This window comes from Taudactylus pleione, unplaced genomic scaffold (assembly GCF_031769625.1).
Source record: "Taudactylus pleione unplaced genomic scaffold, aTauple2 ptg000313l, whole genome shotgun sequence".
In the NCBI taxonomy this organism is placed as follows: Eukaryota; Metazoa; Chordata; class Amphibia; order Anura; family Myobatrachidae; genus Taudactylus; species Taudactylus pleione.
Genome location: NW_028284714.1, coordinates 5,015,530 through 5,036,794, shown reverse-complemented (window position 1 = coordinate 5,036,794; position 21,265 = coordinate 5,015,530). Strand labels below are relative to the sequence as shown.

General features: G+C 42.4%; 1 protein-coding gene across 2 annotated transcripts in view; it reads right to left on the bottom strand.

The window, feature by feature from the left end:
- LTBP3 (latent transforming growth factor beta binding protein 3) overlaps positions 1-21,265 on the bottom strand; it is a 210,874-nt gene that overhangs the window by 160,308 nt on the left and 29,301 nt on the right. For both annotated transcript variants that reach the window (XM_088442533.1, XM_088442534.1), the window contains exons 4-8: positions 8,404-8,509; positions 6,827-6,919; positions 4,630-4,752; positions 926-1,084; positions 439-657 (exon numbers count right to left, since the gene is read on the bottom strand). In XM_088442533.1, coding sequence (XP_088298659.1) covers positions 439-657; positions 926-1,084; positions 4,630-4,752; positions 6,827-6,919; positions 8,404-8,509 — 700 coding nt within the window. The remainder of the gene's footprint in view (positions 1-438; positions 658-925; positions 1,085-4,629; positions 4,753-6,826; positions 6,920-8,403; positions 8,510-21,265) is intronic.

The window sequence follows — 21,265 nt, the reverse complement described above, 5'->3', positions numbered from 1 at the left end:
GGTGCAACATCATGACATCATGTGCTCAGGGGGTGGGGTATGCACAGGACACAGAGCCGCCCTGTTATGGCACTGCTGTTGAATGCTAAACAAAAGCCATGTACTGTGTATATATATATATATATATATATATATATATCATTAGGGTTTCAAAATGGGACACGGAGCAGACCTACTTTTGTAAAACACATCATATATACGTGCACATATATTTGCATAACACAACAATGGACAGTTTTGCTGTACATGCCACATATGACTAAAGCTCACAAGAATGCATATTGTTATTAATCTTGAATCTGCAACAATAGGGATGTGAAAGCAAATGTTGGGATTGGGTTTAAAGGAATTATTCTTCCAAAAGATGGTTTGTAGGGAGGTATATTCATTCAATCTTGGATCATTTTGGCATGTCCTGAAGATAAGAAAATAACTCACGTTGTCCTTCATTAGAATCAAGTTCCGATATGTGTTGCATCGGAGTCTGTTCCCTTGGAGGCGGAGCCACATCTGGAGTCATTGGGGGAATTGCCTGCTGGTCCCCTAGGTCTGGCTGCAAATGCAGAGTGATATCACTCGGACCCTGGATCTTGAAAATTTGGTGTGTATTAGACATGTGGTAACCTTTTCCAGCAGGGCAGATCTCAGCAAAAGAGGCTGAAAAATGATAAGTGAGGATTAGAACTGTCATAGAGAAACGTGAGAGAAATGAAAGGACATCATTTTGAGAGTCAGTAGAAGTAGGTAAAAATCAACTTTACATAATTTACTACAGATGCTCATTTACAACAGAAAGCAGAGTTAAAAACAGCATCAGAAATGATGCTAAGAAAAGTAATTCTCTGTATATGTGTCTGAATTTAATAACGTGTTTATCTGTGTTTTTATCATATTCACTTAAAACAAAGGTTTGCTCATTTCCTACCTGTGCCTTCAGCAGGACATGGCTCACATTGAGGACCCCACGCTTTGCCCACACTACAGCAACACACTTGTTGTGTCAACCAATTAGAAATAAGGTGCTGACAATGTCCTTCTGAGTCGACCAGCCTGTAGCACTTACTCTTCACTTCAGACTTGTCCTCTGTGAGGAGAAATGGTTGTTAGATTAAAATCCAGTTAAGAAACTCCCCTTTTCCATCCAGTGTTGCACAATCCTACAAACTTAAAGTATGAATAACTCAATCATTTCTCAATAGCAGACACAACTATTTTGAAAGGACCATTATGCACCACTCAGCAGTTCATGTTTCTTCAACGGTGTTGGGAGTGCCATAGCAACATTTTAAAGGAGTCCATAAGGTATCTAGCACCGGGGGCACTGAGAGGTGGGGGGAAGGTACTGATTACCCGGGCCAGCCTTGTTGGAGGGGCCCTGGTCAGCTGTTTTGTATCATGTGGCCCAGCTCAGCTCTCGGTGGCCCTGTTTAAGACCTGTAACCTGTAGGCCCTGTTTAAGACCTGTAACGCAGACCCTAGCCTCTCCCCACCCGGGAAACGGGGGCGACACGCCCCTGTTTCCAGGAACTGTGGACGCCACACCCAGCTCCGCCCCCCTAAACACAGCATGTCAATCATGCTGCGTCTTGGAGGGGTCTGCAAGCGAGATCACAGAACCCGTTCTGCACATGCGCAGACCCTAAACCATCGGAGATGTACGCTAATTATCATATGAATAACTCAGTCTCAGGATCAGGCCCTAAATCCACACAGCTCTTTATCTGTATGAGCAGGGAGCACTGGAGCATGAGTGAGTGTGACAAATACTGCGAACATAGGGCCTGATTCAGAGATGGACAGAATTGTAGAGCGGCACACAAGCGGCTGTGCAATTCCATCCATCTAAACTGCAAATGTAGCAGGAGGTGTCTGTAAGAAACTGCCCAGGAACACATCGGCTCTGCATCCCAAATGCTGCAGCCTGATAGGAGGCACTGTCCTGCGCACTCACAGATGAAAGACTGCACATGCACAGTGCACATGTGCTGTCCACTAACAATTGAAGATGTGCACTAACCATCGGGTTAGCAGACATCTCTGAACCAGGCCCATAATCAGGGACATATTTAGGGGGTAGGGCGATACTATGCACAAACATAATGGCACCCCCCTCCGTCCATTTTTATTATTTTTATTGTTTAATAATAAACCCTTATTTTTCAGTTGGCAGTTTAATATAACAATAAAACAAGCTGTGAGCTATAACAAAACAAAGATAATATCAAAAATGCAATACAGTATAAAGAGAAACAATGCATCAACAATCAACAGTATGTAGTGCAAGTAGAAGCAGGGACAAACTCATACACATATCAAGCAAATCAAACATAACAGAGGCCCTGATTCAGAGCCGGTCGCTCCGACAGAGCGCTCGCTCTGAATCAGGGCCTGTCTTTTTTTTTTTTAGAACGGCCTCCTAGCCACTCACATAGCTCTGGGTGACCACCCACAGCTATAGCGAGCAGCCAGGAAGATGGTCGTGATGGTCAAGACCATCGTGACCATCGGGCTTGCGACGAGACCCTTGTGGTATGGTCTCGTGGCCGCAAGCCCCAGAGAGCTTTCAGCTGAAACAGAGCCGAAAGCTCTCCCACTGACATCACTTGTGATGTCAGTGGGGCCGCCCCCAGATGGTAGGCGTTCTCATGGGAACGCCTCCGTCTGGACAGCCACCCCCCCGGCCCACCCACCAAAGGAGGTGTGCTGTCACTCAACATCGACAGCACGCCCCCTTTGGTGCAAGACCCGGAGCGACGGCTTGCCGCTCGCTATCCGGGTCTTGTGCATGCGCACGACGGAGCCGACTCCGTCGTGCGCATGCGCTCTGGGCCACCATCGACCCGGTTGCGAGCGCTCAGCGCTTGCGACCGGCTCTGAATCAGGCCCAGAGTGCCCAGTTGCAACAACATGTTTTGGGCACATGAAGACGGCGTTATCTGTCAGGGCCAAACTCTGGAATACAGTGGAAAAGCATTTATGAAATTCAGACCTATAAGAGAGAGGCAACGCACAAGTTTCACTGCAGCCCATGTGAATATCAAACTGGGTATTAGCACATTGGAAATGATGGAGTCAGAATGCAGCTTGAAGCTAAGGTGACGGCGAAGCATATTTCATCTATATAACTATCACGTAGTTACCATGTAAGTATGAAAAATGTAGCTCTTTCTACTTGTAGAATCTAGTCTCCTGGATATAAATCTACTGAATGCATTGCCTGTATTTGATACAGAGTTCCACTGTCTTTTAATTCATATAGAAAGAAGAAAAACATTTTTGAAGGATAGTCAATAAAATAAAAGAGGAGCTGTATCATGCCTTCTAAAGAGCTCCGTCGTGCGCATGCGCTGTGGGCCACCATCGACCCGGTTGCGAGCGCTCAGCGCTTGCGACCGGGTCTGAATCAGGCCCTTAGATCCCTGTAGTGCAGTTTGGCTAATTACAAGAAGTGGATTTGGATGCTACAACATTGCTGCTATATGCGCCATGTTACTAATTAAGCTTTCCATAGCTTGTTCCCATAGCTTGCATGTGTTATTACGTGTACAGTATACTGTGTGCATTGAGAGCATGCATTAATCCCTATTCCAGGACACCTCCATCTAGAGTTCAACGCCTTTGTGTACCAAACCTACACAAGAAAGGATGCATGCATAAAGCATATTTATATGTATATAGCTCAAAAACAGTATTTGCACCAGAAGTATATAGGGTGTACAAGTATGTACATATCATATGCCAAATGATAGCATAGAGATGTGGCTTGATGGTAGTAGTAAAGTTGTGCTACCCTATTTGTACACAATATAATAATGTAATCCTGTGTTATATACATAAGGGAGAATAGTGTCTTGATGGTTATTAATAAATATGAATGTCACATTTTTTAAATCATATGAAATTAAGTACGAACATCCATTGTTTTTCCATTTAAAAATTTAAAAGGAATTTTTTTTCTGGCAATATGTGAAATTAAAATTTTAATAAGTACCCGTGACTGGATACGGATGTATGCTATGCGTATGCATTTGTTTTACACATGTGTAGTATGGAAATGCATGTCTTACACAAAAAAGGTATATATCGATCTTGGATGAGCCTCCAAGTGCACCACTGTGCAGCTGGAAAAATTATTCCTACAGTATGTGGAGTGTGGCAATGGCAGTATAAACACCTTCTGAGTGACCACAGGATTTCAAAAATGTTATTACACAATCTTTTCTACACTATTGCACATTCTTTATTTTATTGTATATCTTGCTAATAGATGAGATTTCCAATTAGAATATTGTTAATGCATACTAATAAAAAATAACTACTGTATATTAATAACAAGTACAATATCAGGTCTCTAAGTGCACCTTTTTTGTATAACTCTTCTTGTCTGATTGTGGATATTTCTATGGAGTTATAGGTAACTTATTATACACTAGATAATATAAAGAAAAATTACTTTCTTGTAAACATGAATGTAATAATTTGAGATAAGACTGATAATATAATTAAGCATTTATATACACTATTTTGTGTTTGAACCTTCTGAGGCTGTAAAAATGTTGTGCTACAAAGTGACATAAGGAGTTTCTTAACTTGCCATTGTCTCAGACCAGTACATGTATGCTAACTTACGTATGCAACGCATGTGAGAAGTGATGAAGACATAACCGTGTTTGCATGCACATCTGAAGCTGCCTTGTGTGTTCAGACACTCTCCATTTTGACAAACTCCTTGCATGCTGCACTCATTTATATCTATGGGAAACAAGAACAGACACAGAAGCCAGGTTATTCTATGGAAATATTTCCAGATAAAATTATAATGATCACATTGACAATCATTATCATTGTGGTAAATTGTATTACACAACGATCACAGACTTATATATGGTGAAGTCAAAACAACATATATGCAGATATTGTACAATATAATAGAAGCAAATACAAATATGATGTAGTTCTCCACTGCGGATAACAGCATTTCTGTAGATAACACACCATATAGTAATATAATACCATACAAAAGCAAATAACTGCTGACTTCTTTTGACTGTACAAATGTGTGGTATATTATACCTTATAATACACAAGTTTACATTTGTAACACATTGCTTATATGTGGTAATCCTCATAACCAGATGTTTTATGCCTTCACTGACATTTGTGTACTCAAACTTTCAAAATGGGTCAAGTGACTACTCACCAAACACATGCCAAATATGTAGCTACCATAGTATCAAAGTGTGCAGCGGTTATGGTTCTGCAGCTGGGGGGACCTGTCTTCCATGTCAAAGAACTATGTATTGTTCCCCCTTTTGAATGGTATGGAGAGACCTTTACAGTCCTGTATAGAGGAGCATTTTTCCACCACTGTGTCGCGGCACACTAGTGTGCAGCGAGCGGTTGTCAAGTGTGCCGCGGTGGTAAGCTCAGTGCACTTGTACTCTAGTTTGTTTTATCCCTGAGGAGGCCAATGTAGTATGTTTTATTCCTGTGGAGTTCTATTTGGAATGAGTTAAACTTTTTTGCGCAAAAACAATCCTGCAGCTTCAATAGATACAAATATGAAGTAGTACCAACTCCAAGGCACAAATCTTACAAAAACATAGATATCTTTGATAGCGCTTATTGTTGATAGACCTAATATGAATCGGGATATTTTAATAAATTACCCAATAGTGTATAAAATGATACCATTTATTCCACATTTATAAAAGACCAAGTAAAGACATTTTGAAAAAACATTTAAAAAACAACAATTTTGTACATGGAGGAATAGGGTTCCAAAAACAGCCTCTCACCGGGACAAGGTGCTGCGGTGGGCGGATGCTAAGTTTTAGCAATGGATCCTGGGCCTCAGTAGCTCGGCACCACAGCAAATAGTGTGTTAGTCCAAAACGTGACGCGATTGCCGCACCCATCGGCAAAGCACGGGAAGTAGATCATGATTAAGAGACTGGATTAGGGTATAAAAAGGAACTACTTTCAGATCACAAGTCACCTTTGCTTGAAGAAGGATCCCCAGTGATCCGAAACGCGTTGCAGGAGGTGACAACTTGAGGACCAGGAGGAACGCTTTGGGAACCTAGCCACGTTTTGGACTAACACACTATCTGCTGTGGTGCCGAGCTACTGAGGCCCGGGATCCATTGCTAAAACTTAGCATTCGCCCACCGCAGCACCTTGTCCTGGTGAGAGGCTGTTTTTGGAACCCTATTTCTCCATGTACAAAATTGTTGTTTTTTAAATGTTTTTTCAAAATGTCTTTACTTGGTCTTTTATAAATGTGGAATAAATGGTATAATTTTATACACTATTGGATTTATTCCTGTGGAGGCCAATACGTGTGTGTATTTTTATGTGGGAGCTAATATGTATGTTTTTTCATTGGTCACGCACGCCGGATGGTGTGCCTTGGCAATTTTAAAATCTTGTGTAGTGTGCCTCTAGTTGAAATCACTGGTATAGAGGATGCACAAATGTCTAGTTACTGCATGCCCTTGTAGACTCTTGTCGCAGGGGTCAAAATCAGGACAAAATATAGACCCAATCTGACTCCGCAATAGATGTGTTTGGCCGTGCCCTTATTCACGACACACCATAGGAGCCAGCACTGTGGGCGTCTGAGCACACCCAAAATTTGAGCTGTCTGCAGTCATGTCTATGTATAGTATATTTGAGTCACATGGTGGATGTAATGCGTGCACCCCCAACTATTTTAAAAAGTTGTATCGCTTGCATGAGACTACAAACACAAATGGATAAAGACAGTGGACAACTAGTAGCACATTACCCCATGAGCAGAATTAATTACACATGAGAGATTTACCCTGGCAGTGAGTGCTGTTAAGTCTTTTATACCCCTGTGGGCAGTCTGAACCCTGTTCGCCTCGGAAAGGTGGAGTCTTCTGCATGCCAGAATCTGGAAAGCAGCACAAAGAGAAAGTTATGCACACTGTGCTTGAATATTTAATACAACTCGCTCTCCATCCCTTCCCCCTCACTATTGTCTGATGTATTTTAGTTCCAACAGCTCTGGAAAATCTGAATCCAAAATCTGAGAGAAGTGAGAAAAACAGAGAGGGAGGGGAGAGAGAGAGCAGAGCGTAGAGGGAGAGAGTGCACTGTGCTGTACTTGGATTCAACTTCTTTAAAATTGTACTCGGCAGATACCAGTTACCAGTGACAAAAGTAAAATACAGAAGAAACTGAGATAGAGCAAAACACAAGAGGAATTAAAAGTGTGAGAGACTCATTATTGTAACAACATTCCAATTCAGACTTAAACTGCATCCTAACATCCTGGGCTTATCCCAGGGGCATTATGTGGTATCAGCCCTGGACTGGCTGCTCATCCGCAATAATTCTTTTTAAGTCTGCACCAACAGCATTAAAGCTTTATTTATATATAAAATTCTATACACACTATTACACACTATTACATCAGTCTGAATCAGTCTTCCTGAAACCGATCATTTAAAATGGGAGGGTTTTGTGCTTTAAAATTGTTCCTGTGCCCATACGTTCCTCACACAATTCAGTAATATATATGTATAATTTATTACAGCATTCGTTATAGAAAAAGCACCTTTATATTCACTGTTGAAGCCAACCTGACCACAGAGCAATATAATCTATCTCATTCAATATGTTCAATCTGCACTAGTATTAACTCATACATATGTTTAATGCATGTATATACTTTCATAAAGGGACACAAGACAGCACAATGATTACTATGACATTAAAAATAACAGGCTTTCCCTGTGAATAGTCACCTTAAATGAGAATATTAATATACTGTAGCCTACACTTAGTTATTATACATGCATAGAATATTTGGAGTAATGCACATACAATATGTATAACTTCTGCAGGTACACCTGTAATTAGGCTGACTACATTATATGTATGGTAATTATGCAACTGATGACAGAACATGTGTGGTAAGAGGACTGTTTGATTTTCAGAACATATGTTTCCATATATGTATGTGTAAGTATCATTCCCCTTAAGGTTGGCTCCACCACAAGTGGATTGTGTATTCTCCTTTCTATGCTTTTTTTTAGTAGACAGGGCCCCATATTTATCATTAACCAACCACTTTGTGGTTCAGACCTTGGGACCAAGATTAGAGTGACAGGGTATAGAAAGAAGTTATATAGCAAAAAGTTATACAGTATGCCCGCCACACGATCCCACTTAACATACTGTACAGCAGGTTACAATCACAAAAACATACAAAACTGTTATACTATAGTAAAGAGTATCACTGATGCTGATAGAATGGTTTATCCTCTATTGGGTGAATTACTCTAAATGAGATTAAGAATACTTCTGCATTGTAAACAAACTGAATTGCCTTTTTTATTTAACAACTCAAGTTTATTTGTATTTGGTACTCACATGGTAACTGTGGACACTTATTACATTTGTGCTGTCCCCATGCCGTTCCCACACTGCCGCAACAATCCTCTTCCTTGGTTAATCCAGGTAGAGGGTTACTGCCACACTGTAATCAGATGATACACAAAGTAATGCAGAGGTAACAAAAACAAAACTAATGAGGGTTTCTAGTTTTCCCCTCCAATGTATGTTACTTCATCATCATCACCCTCAGACTGTATGTACCCTATGTAATTAAATCTAATATGTATTTGCAACATGATTGATTACAGCAAATACTGTTGAAGGGCATGCAGGGGATAAATACAGCAGGTTAAATAATATTGTGGAAGAAAACAAATGTATACGTACTTATACTTAGAGATAAAGATGCGCGTATTCGCCATTCATAATATCTTTGCATTTTATCTGGCCTTATCTATAAGCATGGTGTGATACCCATCAGGGTGTGCTTGCACCAGCCATATACTAGTTGTAAACATTGTCTGAAAACATGGCGCTTATTTTTTCAGCACAGTACCGTCAATACGCCCTCAGTAGGGGGAATTTAATTGTTAGTGTCGTCCGTAGCTCTAGTGTAAGGAAGAGTTGTGCACAGACCCCTGTTTTTTGGTTTTGGTTCTAAACCATCGTTATGTTTTGGTTTTAGCAAAACCACCCGCAAGTGTTTTTGGTTCCGTTTTGCTTTTGGATCTAGATTTCTTTAAAAAATGATAAAAACAGCTAAAATCATGTAACTTGGACCTGTCCTATAATATTGTTAACATCAATAACATTCATTTCCAGTCATTTCTAGTCAATTTTGACCACCTCACAGCTCACATTGTTTTCACCAATATTGGCCAAAGGCTGCAGTGAGCTGATTGGCTAAACTAAGAAACAGAGCAGCGGCACAAACACATGGCAGTTTAAAAGAACATCGTAGCACATCTATGTAAGTAAGTGCAGATCACTTTAAGTTCACTTGTAACTAGAGATGTGCCCCTTGTGTTTTGGTTCTAATTCATCATTGGGTTTTCGTTTTGGCAAAACCACCCCCAAGTGTTTTGGTTTCACATTCGGTTTTGAATTCCTTAAAAATCGATAAAAATTTATAAATATCAATAAATAAACGATAAACAGGTAAAATCATGTTATTTGGAGGACCTGTATACATGCAAACCAAAAGTTTGGTTATTAAATCCGAGTTCCAATCTGACTGCAGAACCAAACCAGGACTCTGTTTGTCTCGGAACCCCAAAGTGATTCCGAACTTTGTCTCAATTCGACTCGGAACCCCTAAGTTCGGGTGTGTTCATATTTCAGGCAAACCGAACCAAACATCTCTACCTCTAACAAACATACACAAGAGCCTGTTTGCCCTGGATGCAGGTGCTAGCTAGTGTCCGACAAATAAACATACACAGTGACAAAGATGCCTGCAGTCTTTCACAGACTTCCCACCCACTCCATCTACCTACAACTCTTTCTAATGGCAACATGTAGTATTGCAGCATGAACTACAGCCCACACCCTCTTCTGTGTGAAATGGCACCTGAAATCACAAGGGAGAGACTTAAATGCAATCCAAAACATGCAAGATCCGTTTTTTAACATCCTAGATCCGAGCTAGGACCGGTTCTACTCAGAACTCCAACGTGATCCGAACTGGGACTCAGTTCGACTTGGAACCCCAAAGTTCAGGTTTTCAGCAAAACGGAACCACTCATCTCTAGTCTAATGCCAGATACACACTAAGAGATATGTTGCCCGATCTGGCGCGTAGGAGTGACATATCGGGCACATCGGCCAGTGCGTACCCGCTATGTCACTGACGATGACCGCTCCTGTGCATCGTCAGCGATATCGCCTGTCAGACCTCCATGCAGGTCCAACGGGCGACATCGTTAGCGAGGGCCATGCTGCATTCGGCAGGCCACCACCGTCGCTTCGTCGCTGCCGGCATCTGCAAGTGTGTATGCACTTGCCGTTGCAGGCACCCCATCGGGTCCCGTCGCTAACAGGGTCGGTATACACTACACATTGTCTAGTGTGCACCAGCCTTCAGTGGCTGGGAGCTATTCAATTGTTTTCACTTATCGCGGATTTCTGCTCACACATTCCTGAGGTGTGAACGGAAATCCGTGATCGGTAGGGCTTTTGAGCGCATTAAGTGCAGCATGCCCAGATTTTGGGAGCCTTAACTGTCACTTTAGATGAGAGAAGCCGCTATATTCCTTTGCAGTTTGGTTGCGATATCTAAAATAAGTGAAGGACGCCCAAAAACAATTGAATAGCTCCCGTCACATTAGATGGAAGCTGCGGCTGCGATAAAACATTTTAATTCACTACTGGTGAACACTACCTAATTATTCCTCATTAACAGGCATATATTCAGAACATTTTTCAAGAATAGGGCATACTAGCTAGAAATGAGGATATACAGTAAAGTTCTGTATGCAGGGACTATCAGAGACAGTAGGACAATAAGTAAGCTTTACAGTTGCATTAGGCCTGTGGTCTAATGCAACTGCACCAACATGACTTATTCTATGTTCTTTTCTTCATACATTGGCTTCTCTGGACATTTTTGAATCGTCACAGGTATAAATTCTTCTTTGGCTCAGATGAAGCTCAGCTCCACCTACTCTGCTGATTGGACGGTACCAGACTGGGAATATTTTGTTGTCTTTGACTAAATCTGTTAATCTTACTTCAAATCTTGTTGCTGTACTCAGCATTTTTCACATATTTCTAGTCTCTTTCTTAACTCTCCCAAATCTAAACGTTTGGGAATCTGTTCTCTTTCTCAAATAATCTATCAAAGCTTTATCTGAAGCTGCCATATTACATTTATTTGTTTAAAATTACTTCACATCCTCTGTGGAGGTGCATTGTTCAATGTATGTAACTGCAATTCGGCAGCAGCTATTATAGCCTGTGCTACAAATGTTGATCAATTATGTAAATTGTATTACTGTAATAATCAGATTCTTATCAACCCTAAGGCCAGGTACACATCAGAATGACGTGTTTCTGGCCCAACCGCCGGCCGTCAAGCCGACATATTGCACCATGTGTACACACTGCACGATGCAGTGGTATGACGGCGCGATGTACAATGACATGCCACAAAACGCGGGAGTGCGCAATTGCCAGTACACACTGAACGATCTTTGTGACTTGTCTTTCCAATTTGCCTGGAAATTAGAAAGATGAAGATATCATTCTAGTGTGTACCCGGCCTAATGGGTCTATTCTCTAAAAGGAAGAAAATCCCTGAAATCCCTAAATTTGGCATAAATAGCTCTGTTCTCTGCATCTATGGATTCTCTGGATTAATGAAGTCCCACAGGATGCAATGGCCATCACCGGGTATTGCCGGGACTTTCCAGTGATGGAACAATATCCCAGGACCCTGAGCAATGGTGTTAATATACAGTATGGAAGGCCATGGAAGGCTGCAGCCAACCCACAAGAAACAACAGAACATTAACAAGAAACAGGTATGTGGGAAATAAAAACACATTAAAAAAAGATTCAATTATTGAGTCTTGGATAGAAAATAATAAAGATAAATTTATTATACTAACATTACAATTATAATATGCAAAACTAATACAAATGCATATAGAAAAAAAAAGAACTAGATGCAAAGTGGACCACCCTTAGAAATGTATTAAGGGTTAAAGGGCCTGATTCAGACTTGGGAATAGAGAGAGATCTCTCTCTCAACTGATCATCCAGGTGAAACCATGCTGCACTGCAGGTGGGGCAGATTTAAAATGTGCAGAGAGATTTAGATTTGGGAGGAGTGTTTCCAAACTAACATCTAAATTGTAGAGTAACTAATAATAAAGCTGTGCAGTATTTGTCTGAATAGGCCCTTCCTGTTCTGTTGTCCCACTGGTGGAGTGCCATAAGTTTGGTCACACAGAGGGGAGACAGAGCAGACATGTTTGTTGTACTGTTAGGTGTTATTTTTAGCATTTTTTTTGTACGATGTCATGGGCTACAAATACTCACTGTGAGTAATCAACTCAAATTAAGAAACATCTTTATGCTACAAATAAGCAGATTGGGCAGCTAGGAAAGTTGAATGGCAACTAGATGAGAAGCTCACTTACTGATGTTTTCCTCAACGAAAAATGGCCCGTTAACCATGCAGAAATGCTACTTTCCACGTATTTAAGTTTCTGGGCCATTCTTCATCATTCTTCGGGGTCCGAATAGGACCACCTGATATTCAGCATACTCTGAAAACTGAAAGTTTTTGGAGTTTGCCTGAGAGAACGAGCGCCATCTTCCTACCCAGAGTCCGGGAATGAAAAGAGGGAACCTTCCGCCACATCCTCTCTAACTCCCTGGCCGTGGGGACAGGTAAGTAACACAGCTACTTCTGTAGCTGCGCTACTAATTGCGGGGATAGCTGCTTTTTGGAGCGGCTGTCCCCGCACCAGAGCAATGATAAATTGCTCCTGTGTTAGGTATCCACCGCAATGATGGGTATACTAAAGTATTCCCAGCGGCAAGGTGAATACTTCATCATTGGGTGCCATACAGCCTCCGATCAGAGCCGTCACCGGGTCTGGTGACACCCGGTGCGCACGCTATATCTCCCTCCGCGGCTCCACCGTGCACATCCAAAAAGGAGACAGAAAGGGAGTAGCCTCATGGAAAATTCCTCCAGGGGTGTTCCCAGCATCCCCGGTGATGCTGGGCTGCTCTCGGAGGCTAGTGCCTGCACTATCGGCACCTCCTTTGTGACAGTAGCCAAGTGCTGCAGGAGAATGTCATACTGCAGCACCCGTCTCCTGTCACTGAGGAGGAGCTGGCATTTTGGTATCACTGCCCTCCGAGGGTGACACCCGGTGTGGCCCGCACTCCCATAGCGACGCCACTGTCTCAGATGAATAATAGGACCCCAGGAGAGTTCCTGAAGTGAAGATGCAGGTGGACACTGTGGGACGGAGCAGGGTAGACTTCATCATTAAAGCCCCCATTAATGCTGTGCTGCACAACGTGTCATCATACAGATGGGGATGTGATTCGTTGAGAAACACTTCATCATACCCCCATCTTGCCCATATCACTACAAAGTGGGCAGGAGAGATCTCTGCTCACTGGTCTGTCCAGGGGTCTCCCCACAATGGAGTCTCTCAGACACTCCGCAAGAGTAGACACAAATGGACAAACAAATAGAAAGAATATAATAAACAGTGGGCGCTAAAAACTTTATATAAAAATCAGTTATTGTGTAATATTTGCTTTAGCTGATAAGGCTGCCCCCACAAAGCTAACATGGCTGCCCCCACAAAGAGGGTCTGGAGCCCCACTACAATAGCAAACAAAACCAGAAATAATAGGAATGCTCAAAGTGCAGATGCTGGTTTAAAATATCTATATAAAATTTAGTATACGAAAACATATAGTATATAAAATTACTGATCACAAAGGTGTATGCAGATGGAAATAAACATCAATTAACTGTGGCCAGATAAATAGTAAGTTAATGCACAAGTCCAACTGTATTCAAAATTTTAGTAAGTTTTTAGTAAGTTTAGCAGGGTCACAGTTGCAAATAAGTATACAATGTTAAATGAATGCAAGAATTAGTAATCTGTCAGTCACAGAATTTTTGCATAGGAAAACCTTCATTACTAGACAGTGGTGTGGTTTCCAAAGTCTCTGTGTTCCAGCTGCAGTGATGCAGATAGATGTAGTTGATGACTTGTTGCCACTTGGCACTTCAAACACAGTCACACAGTAGACTTATCTCCACAACTGCCTGGGGAGAATATGGCACTAGGCCTAATTCCTGGCTGGCTGTATTCCTGCACCTGGCTGAGGTGAATACACAGCACTGAGTATATAGAATGGACCCACTGCTCAGACCAGAGGACACCACGCCCCAAGGTAGAAGGACCTCTTCTCTTGCTGCATGGCATTATTGCCTCCACAAACTGTGGAACCCCGTCAATGTCATCTTATAAAACCGCCACATCATAGGACGGAGGAACGCCCACCATAAACCGGAAGTTTATGGACTCAAAGGGGTATATTTACTAAAGTGTGGGTTTTTAGAAAGGGAGATGTTGCGAATAGCAACCAATCAGATTCTAGCTATTATCTTCTAGAAGGTGACAGATAAATGTTAAATAGAATCTGATTGGTTGCTATGAGCAACATCTCTACTTCTGAAAACCCGCACTTTAGTAAATATACCCCAAACTGTCAACTTGCTAACCAGTATTTCTGGTTAAATATAATGAATAAGGTCTACTGGACGTCATTGATGACACAGCACTTAATAATGTTACATGATTGTAAATATGTATCCTGCTAGGACCCTGCAGGATGAGACTTTCCATGGGGCTATGCATGCTGGGAGGGAGTTCCTGTTTGTGTTCAGTTCAGTTACTGATGTTGCTCTAAGTAAACGTGTTATGATGCACTCCTGAGTCCATGAGTCTTATCAGGTATACAACACATCTACAATGATGTTTTGGTTTTCACTTCAGCCACATATGGTGTAATCTCAGTAGTTTTGCTCTTGTGTACTGAGGTTGCTTTGCAACCATTTTCACCTTGCCTTCTTGAGCTACCAGTAATACTGCTAGAGCTGATTCATTAGCCTTTCTAGGCTCATTACTACTCTATAATCACAGCTGTCATGTGGGTCACATGATTTTCACCCAGGAGCTGACTGGCCAGTACTCGCGTAAATACCTTCAGTGCCATTTTTACCTTACTGGTGTTAGGTTCTTTCTAGTGCTTGCAGTTTGGTATTTATTATTGGACCCTTTATATACGAATTCTCTGCTTGCTTTTTGAATAAACCCTTTGACAGCTGCTTGCCTTTTGTACCTTGCCTGAACTTTTGACCACTGCTCCAGTCTTCAGCCTGCCCAGTCCTCTGCCTGTCATTTGACCATTCTCCTATCTTAGTTCCTTTAAGTTTTGACCTCAACTTGTTCCTGACTATTCTCATATTGTTTCGTTCTCTCTCGATAGTCTGTGCATTTCAATTTGTGCTCCATCTCCTGCTACTGTGTGCACTGGTGCTGTTAGCAACACTATACTACTGTGATCAAGTCCAGGGGGCATCTGAGTACTAGTGAATGCTGTAGTTCTGGGAAAGGCGGCTGCTATTGGTGAAGAACATCCCACACCACAGGTAGTTGCAGGCTGCTACCATGCAAACCCCAACATATTTAAAATCCCTCTAGTATTGGCATCTAGTTTACTCTGCCCGCTACTACGACTGGCTACGTCATAACTGAAGACTAGGAACCGCACCACCTGTGCCGTCTATGTTTCAGCTTGAATACTAATACACTTATTGAAGTAGCTTTCATACAAACTTAAAGTACGTATGTGGTTTTGTACTGAACTGTACAGCCCAGTATGACCAGCACTGCAGTCTATGAGAATACTCCCTTCTCAATAAGTGACTTAGGGCTCTATTTACTACAATCCGCATATTGAATGCGGATTGTAGTGTGATATTACCGAGTGAATTCGCATTGCGAATTCAGGTAATATCACAGGGATTTACTATAAATCCCTTGCAGGGACAGAGCTTGCGATAAAGCTCTGTCCCTGCGGATCCCATCCGCACTCTAGTCGCGGTATTTTCGGAAAAAATACCGCGACTAAGAGCACACGCATGCGCCGACCGACCACCGCTACTACCCCCCCACCGACGCTAAGCCCCGCCCCCGGTGCTAAGCCCCGCGATCGCGGACCCCCGCGACCCCCCCTCCCTTCATTACACTTACCTGCATCCTCCTGGCCTCCGGTGGTCTTCTCCGGGCTTCCCGATCAGGTGATCTCCCATACTGCACTGGGGCCCGATCACCTGATGACCGGGCCCCAGTGCACTGTGGGAGACTAGCTGACCGGAGAGGAGCCATCACCGGAGCCCCGATCACCGGTCCCTGGATTCAGGTAAGTGAAAAAAAAATGTTTAACTTTTTTTTTTCTTTTTTTTACAGCAATCAGCTTGCGGTCTCTTTAGACCACATAGCTGATTACTGGTACTGGCTCCCGCCTCTGCTCTCCTCGTTAGAGCAGAGTGGGAGCCCGGTAACCGGGGGAGACCCTGGACAACGCCACCTCCAGGTGGCGTTATTATCACAGGGCTTCCCCCGGTATTTTTTTACAATTTATTTTTAGTAACTTGCACACAGATCACATTTCCCATTACAATTATGGGAAATGCGATCTGCTTTACTAAAAATAAGTGATACTGGGGGTTGGAGTAGAATTTTACTAATTCTACTCCAATTGCCCTGTAATAAATACAGGTGAAACTAAAATAATGTGAAAAGGGTGTGAAAACACCCTTTTTCACTTTATTTTAGTAAAAATAATGTTAATAAATAGAGCCCTTACAGTCTTTTTTGGATGTTGGTCATAAAGACTTGATGCAGTTTGTGAGCATGCACATTTTCAGCTGAATGTTGATCTAGAGCAGGCCTGGTCAACCTGTGGCTCTATAACTGTTGTGAAACTACCCAGTAAGCTTTACCAGCTGATCGGTGGGAGGGTATGTTGGGACTTGTAGTGTCACAACAACTGGAGAGCTACAGGTTGGCCACACCTGATCCAGAGTATGACCTTTCCATTTAATGAGATATTGCAGCTTCACGTTAAATATTTGTAAGATGAAAGTGACACTGCTGGCTTGACTTAGATACAATAACTATAATGTAAACATGGTGCATGGATATTGGAAAGTGACGTTTCTCCTCACATGGGGTTAGTCTGGCAATTACTGGGAAAGGATCAATACATTTGTCAACATAGAAGACAGACTCTCAGAATTTTGAATAATTTTCGAGCCTCATGTACTTGTATCAGAGTTATTTCATTATTCCACAGTCTCTTTTAGAAGAATTGAGACAGCAAAAATCACTACATTTGAGATCTTTGAGGGCACTGGTTGATGATGATAGCCGTAATTGAAAAAGAGTGGACTTTGGCCCTGATTCAGCAAGGATCGCAACTGCGAATACGCACGCAATTGGCCGATAGTTGCGTTCTGTGCATGCATATGCATCACAGTGCGCCTACACCACACTGCGATCAGGACTGCGATCGCAGTCACTACGCAGACCCATCATAGAGTGATTGACAGGAAGTACCGTGTGGGGGTGGTGACGGGGGGGGGGGCTGGTCGGCGAAAAGCAGGCGTGCCAGTGCATTTGAACACTGTTGCATGGGCGTGCATAAATTATCCACTGCGATGCCATACGCAGCTTGTGTACTCACTGCATGCAACGAGGTAGTGTGCGTGAGGCTGCGATTGTACTCAATGTTACAGATGGTTTCGCAGTCTTGCTAAGTATTACGGATGTGTGTAAGGTATGTTGTGCTGCGACAGCATAGCGATCGCAGTGGAATAGCATATCATCGCAGTGAGACTGCATGCCTAATCGCAGCCTCGATCCTTGTTGAATCAGGCCCTTTGTTTTAAAGAATTGTGAATAGTTTTGTGTATGTGAACTCTGCAATAGGAGTTAAGTCTATGCTGCTCTCCCAGAACTTAGCCTACCTGAGCATGCCCTTTTACAACCCAATTTAAGAAACTATTTTTTTTACTCACACAATCTATTATTTTTTATTATTATTTTTTTATTATTATTATTATATTTATCTAATAGCTACCAACCTATAAACTTTTATTTGGCAGGCATTGCAGTATTTGCTGAAATATATTAGAGTAGTTGGTGACTGACTAGCAGAATTATTTTATTGCTATGCATTGCAGTTTCTTATATAGGAACCAATGTGTATATTTATTATATATTTGATATATCTTGTGTATTTCAATACATTGATTTAATATTTTATATATTGTCCCTGTGAGACTTCAGGATCACAGTAAGTCATTTGATGCGGCAGTAAGCCATCCTGCCTGAGCTGAATGTTGTTATTTTAGATTTGAGCACCATTCCAGAGCATTGGAGCAAGTCCGGGAGCCTGAGGAACAGCAGAACTACCTAGCACTTCCCTGGACATATATGTACATATTGGGCTCTATAGCAGTGCATCCCTAACAGTGCATGTTTTCCAGATCTCCTAGTTGGTGCACAGGTTATTTATTACTGGCTGATACATGTTAAAAGATTCACAGGTGGTGCTAATTATTTAATTTGTGATACTGATAAGAAAAGAACATGTAGCACTAGTATAATTCTAATATTCTATTATATTACTATTTCTACTGTGGTCATGGTATGTGCTGGGGAGGGGGGTTTCCAGACAGACGGAAACCACCCCTGCGTTTGCCTATGCATATGGTTACTAAGTCCATAATTATGACACAGTTGGGGGTGTGATTACTCTCTGTCATTTTCAACATCAATGAAAAAAGAAGCACTTCACTCAAGTTTGGTACAGTGGGGGCATTGTCAGGGCTAGGGGAAGTGCAAGGATTGTCAAGTGCTTCAATGTTTAATAGGAAAGCAGAGAATGAGTCCAGAAGCTGGACTAGGTGCAGATAAAGCAGCATCATTTGTGGACTCTGTGGGGAGAATTTTCCATATGGGCATTTACAGAATACTTGACAATAAATGGCACTCAAAGCCGTGACACTGAACCAAAATGTGGCAATCATAAGAATTTATCAAGGTAAAGTATGCACCCCCTGTGATTTGACTCCTCCACCTTAAGTTACATCTATTCTGCTTGATGAAATCTATAGCAATTTAGGATATTGGCAGGGTCAACGGAGCATACATCATTTCTTTCTCCTAGGACTCTGACAAAAGACAGTCCCACAAACCCATTTGTGGAGACCTGGGATCTAACTTCCGTGTTCTTCCCTAATAACAGTCCCATTCTCATAAGAAGCAGACTGTACATTTCTTGATAACAAAACGTGACATATAGAGGTAAAATGAAAATCTTTTGATAAGATAGTCTAAGTTCAAAAACATAATTTGCAGCCGAAGCACTAAGGGGCCTATTCATTAGGGGTGTGCGCCGGCCACTTTTCGTGTTTTGTGTTTTGGTTTTGGATCTGGATCTTTCTTCGTGTTTTGGATCTGGATTGGTTTTGCCAAAACCACCCTTCGGTGTTTTGAGTTCTGGGTTTTGTGTTTTGGATCTGTATTTTTTTTTAAAAGCAGCTTAAAAACAGCTAAAATCACAGAATGTGTTGATTTTTCTGCTCCTATGCCATTATTAACCTCAAAAACCTTAATTTCCACTCATTTCCAGTCTATTCTGAACACCTCACAATAGTGTTTTTATGTCCAAAAGGTTGCACCGAGGTAGCTGGATGACTATGCTAAGCGACACGAGTGGGCGGCACAAACACGTGGCCCATCTAGGAGTGACACTTCTTTGGCAGACAGGATGGCAGTTTGAAAAACTAGGCCGCAAACAGTACATAATGCAAAGAAAAAAAAGAGGTGCAAGATGGAATTGTCCTTGGGCCCTCCCCCCCCCCTTATGTTGTATAAACAGGACATGAACACTTTAACAAACCAATCATTTCAGCGCCAGGGTCTGCCGCACGACTGTGGCTGAAATAATTGGTTCGTTTGGGCCCCCACAAAACAAGCTGGCAATTAATCTGTCCCTGCACAAACTGGCTCATCCTCCTCATTCACCAATTCCTCACCCTCTTCAGTGTTGTGTACATCCTCATCCTCACAGAGTATTAATTAGTCCCCGCTGGAATCCACCACCACAGGTCCCTCTGTACGTTCTGGAGGCTGGTCTCCCTGGAAGAGTTGATAATTCATTTTTATGAACGTCATCTTCTCCACATTTTGTGGAAGCAACCTCCTATGCCTTTTGCTGACAAGGTTCCCGGCTGCACTAAACACTCTTTCAGAGTACACACTGGAGGGGGGCCAACTCAGGTAAAATAGAGCCAGTTTGTACAGGGGCTTCCAAATTGCCTCTTTTTCCTGCCAGTACAGGTACGGACTGTCTGACATGCCTACTTGGATGCTGTCACTGATGTAATCCTTTAACAGACAGACGCATGCTTGTCGCTGCTGCTTTGAGGATGCAGGTGCGGCTACAGCCCACACATTTTGCAAAGACAGGAAAAAAATAATTTTTTATTTTTTGTGGAGCTCACTTTGAGGGTTACACCACCCTTTAACAGACAGATGCACGCTTGTCGCTGCTGCTTTGAGGATGCAGGTGCGGCTACAGCCCACACATTTCACAAAGACAGAAAAAAAAGAAGAATTTTTTATTTTTTTTGGAGTGCACTTTGGGGGTTACAGCACCCTTTAACGGACAAGCCAGCCGGCCCTTTACTTATGACACTGCACACGCAGTCGCTGAATGGCGAAAGTGGCCAGAAATTTTTCGGGCCACCCAAAGCGTCTCCTGCACGCCCCTGTCACTTTTTTAGAAAATTCTGCACCACCAAGTTTATTGTGTGAGCAAAACATGGGATGTGCTGGAATTTGCCCAGATGTAATGCCTGCACAATATTGGTGGCATTGTCAGATATCACAAATCCCCAGGAGAGTCTAAGTGGGGTAAGCCACAGGTTGTCGGCGGTGTGCCTCTTATTGAAACCGGTGATACACAGCGTAGCCTGCCTTGGAACGAGCTGGCGTTTCTGAGATGCTGCTACTGGTGACGCTGCTGTTGTTGCTGCGAAAGGTGATACATTTACCCAGTGGGCTGTCACAGTCATATAGTCCTTAGTCTGCCCTGTTCCACTTGTCCACATGTCCGTGGTTAAGTGGACATTGGGTACAACCGCATTTTTCAGGACACTGAGGACACTTTTCTGACGTTTCTGTACAGTCTCGGTATCGCCTGCCTAGTGAAGTGGAATCTAGACGGGATTTGGAAACCGGGGACACACTACCTCCATCAACTGTCTAAATCCCACTGCACT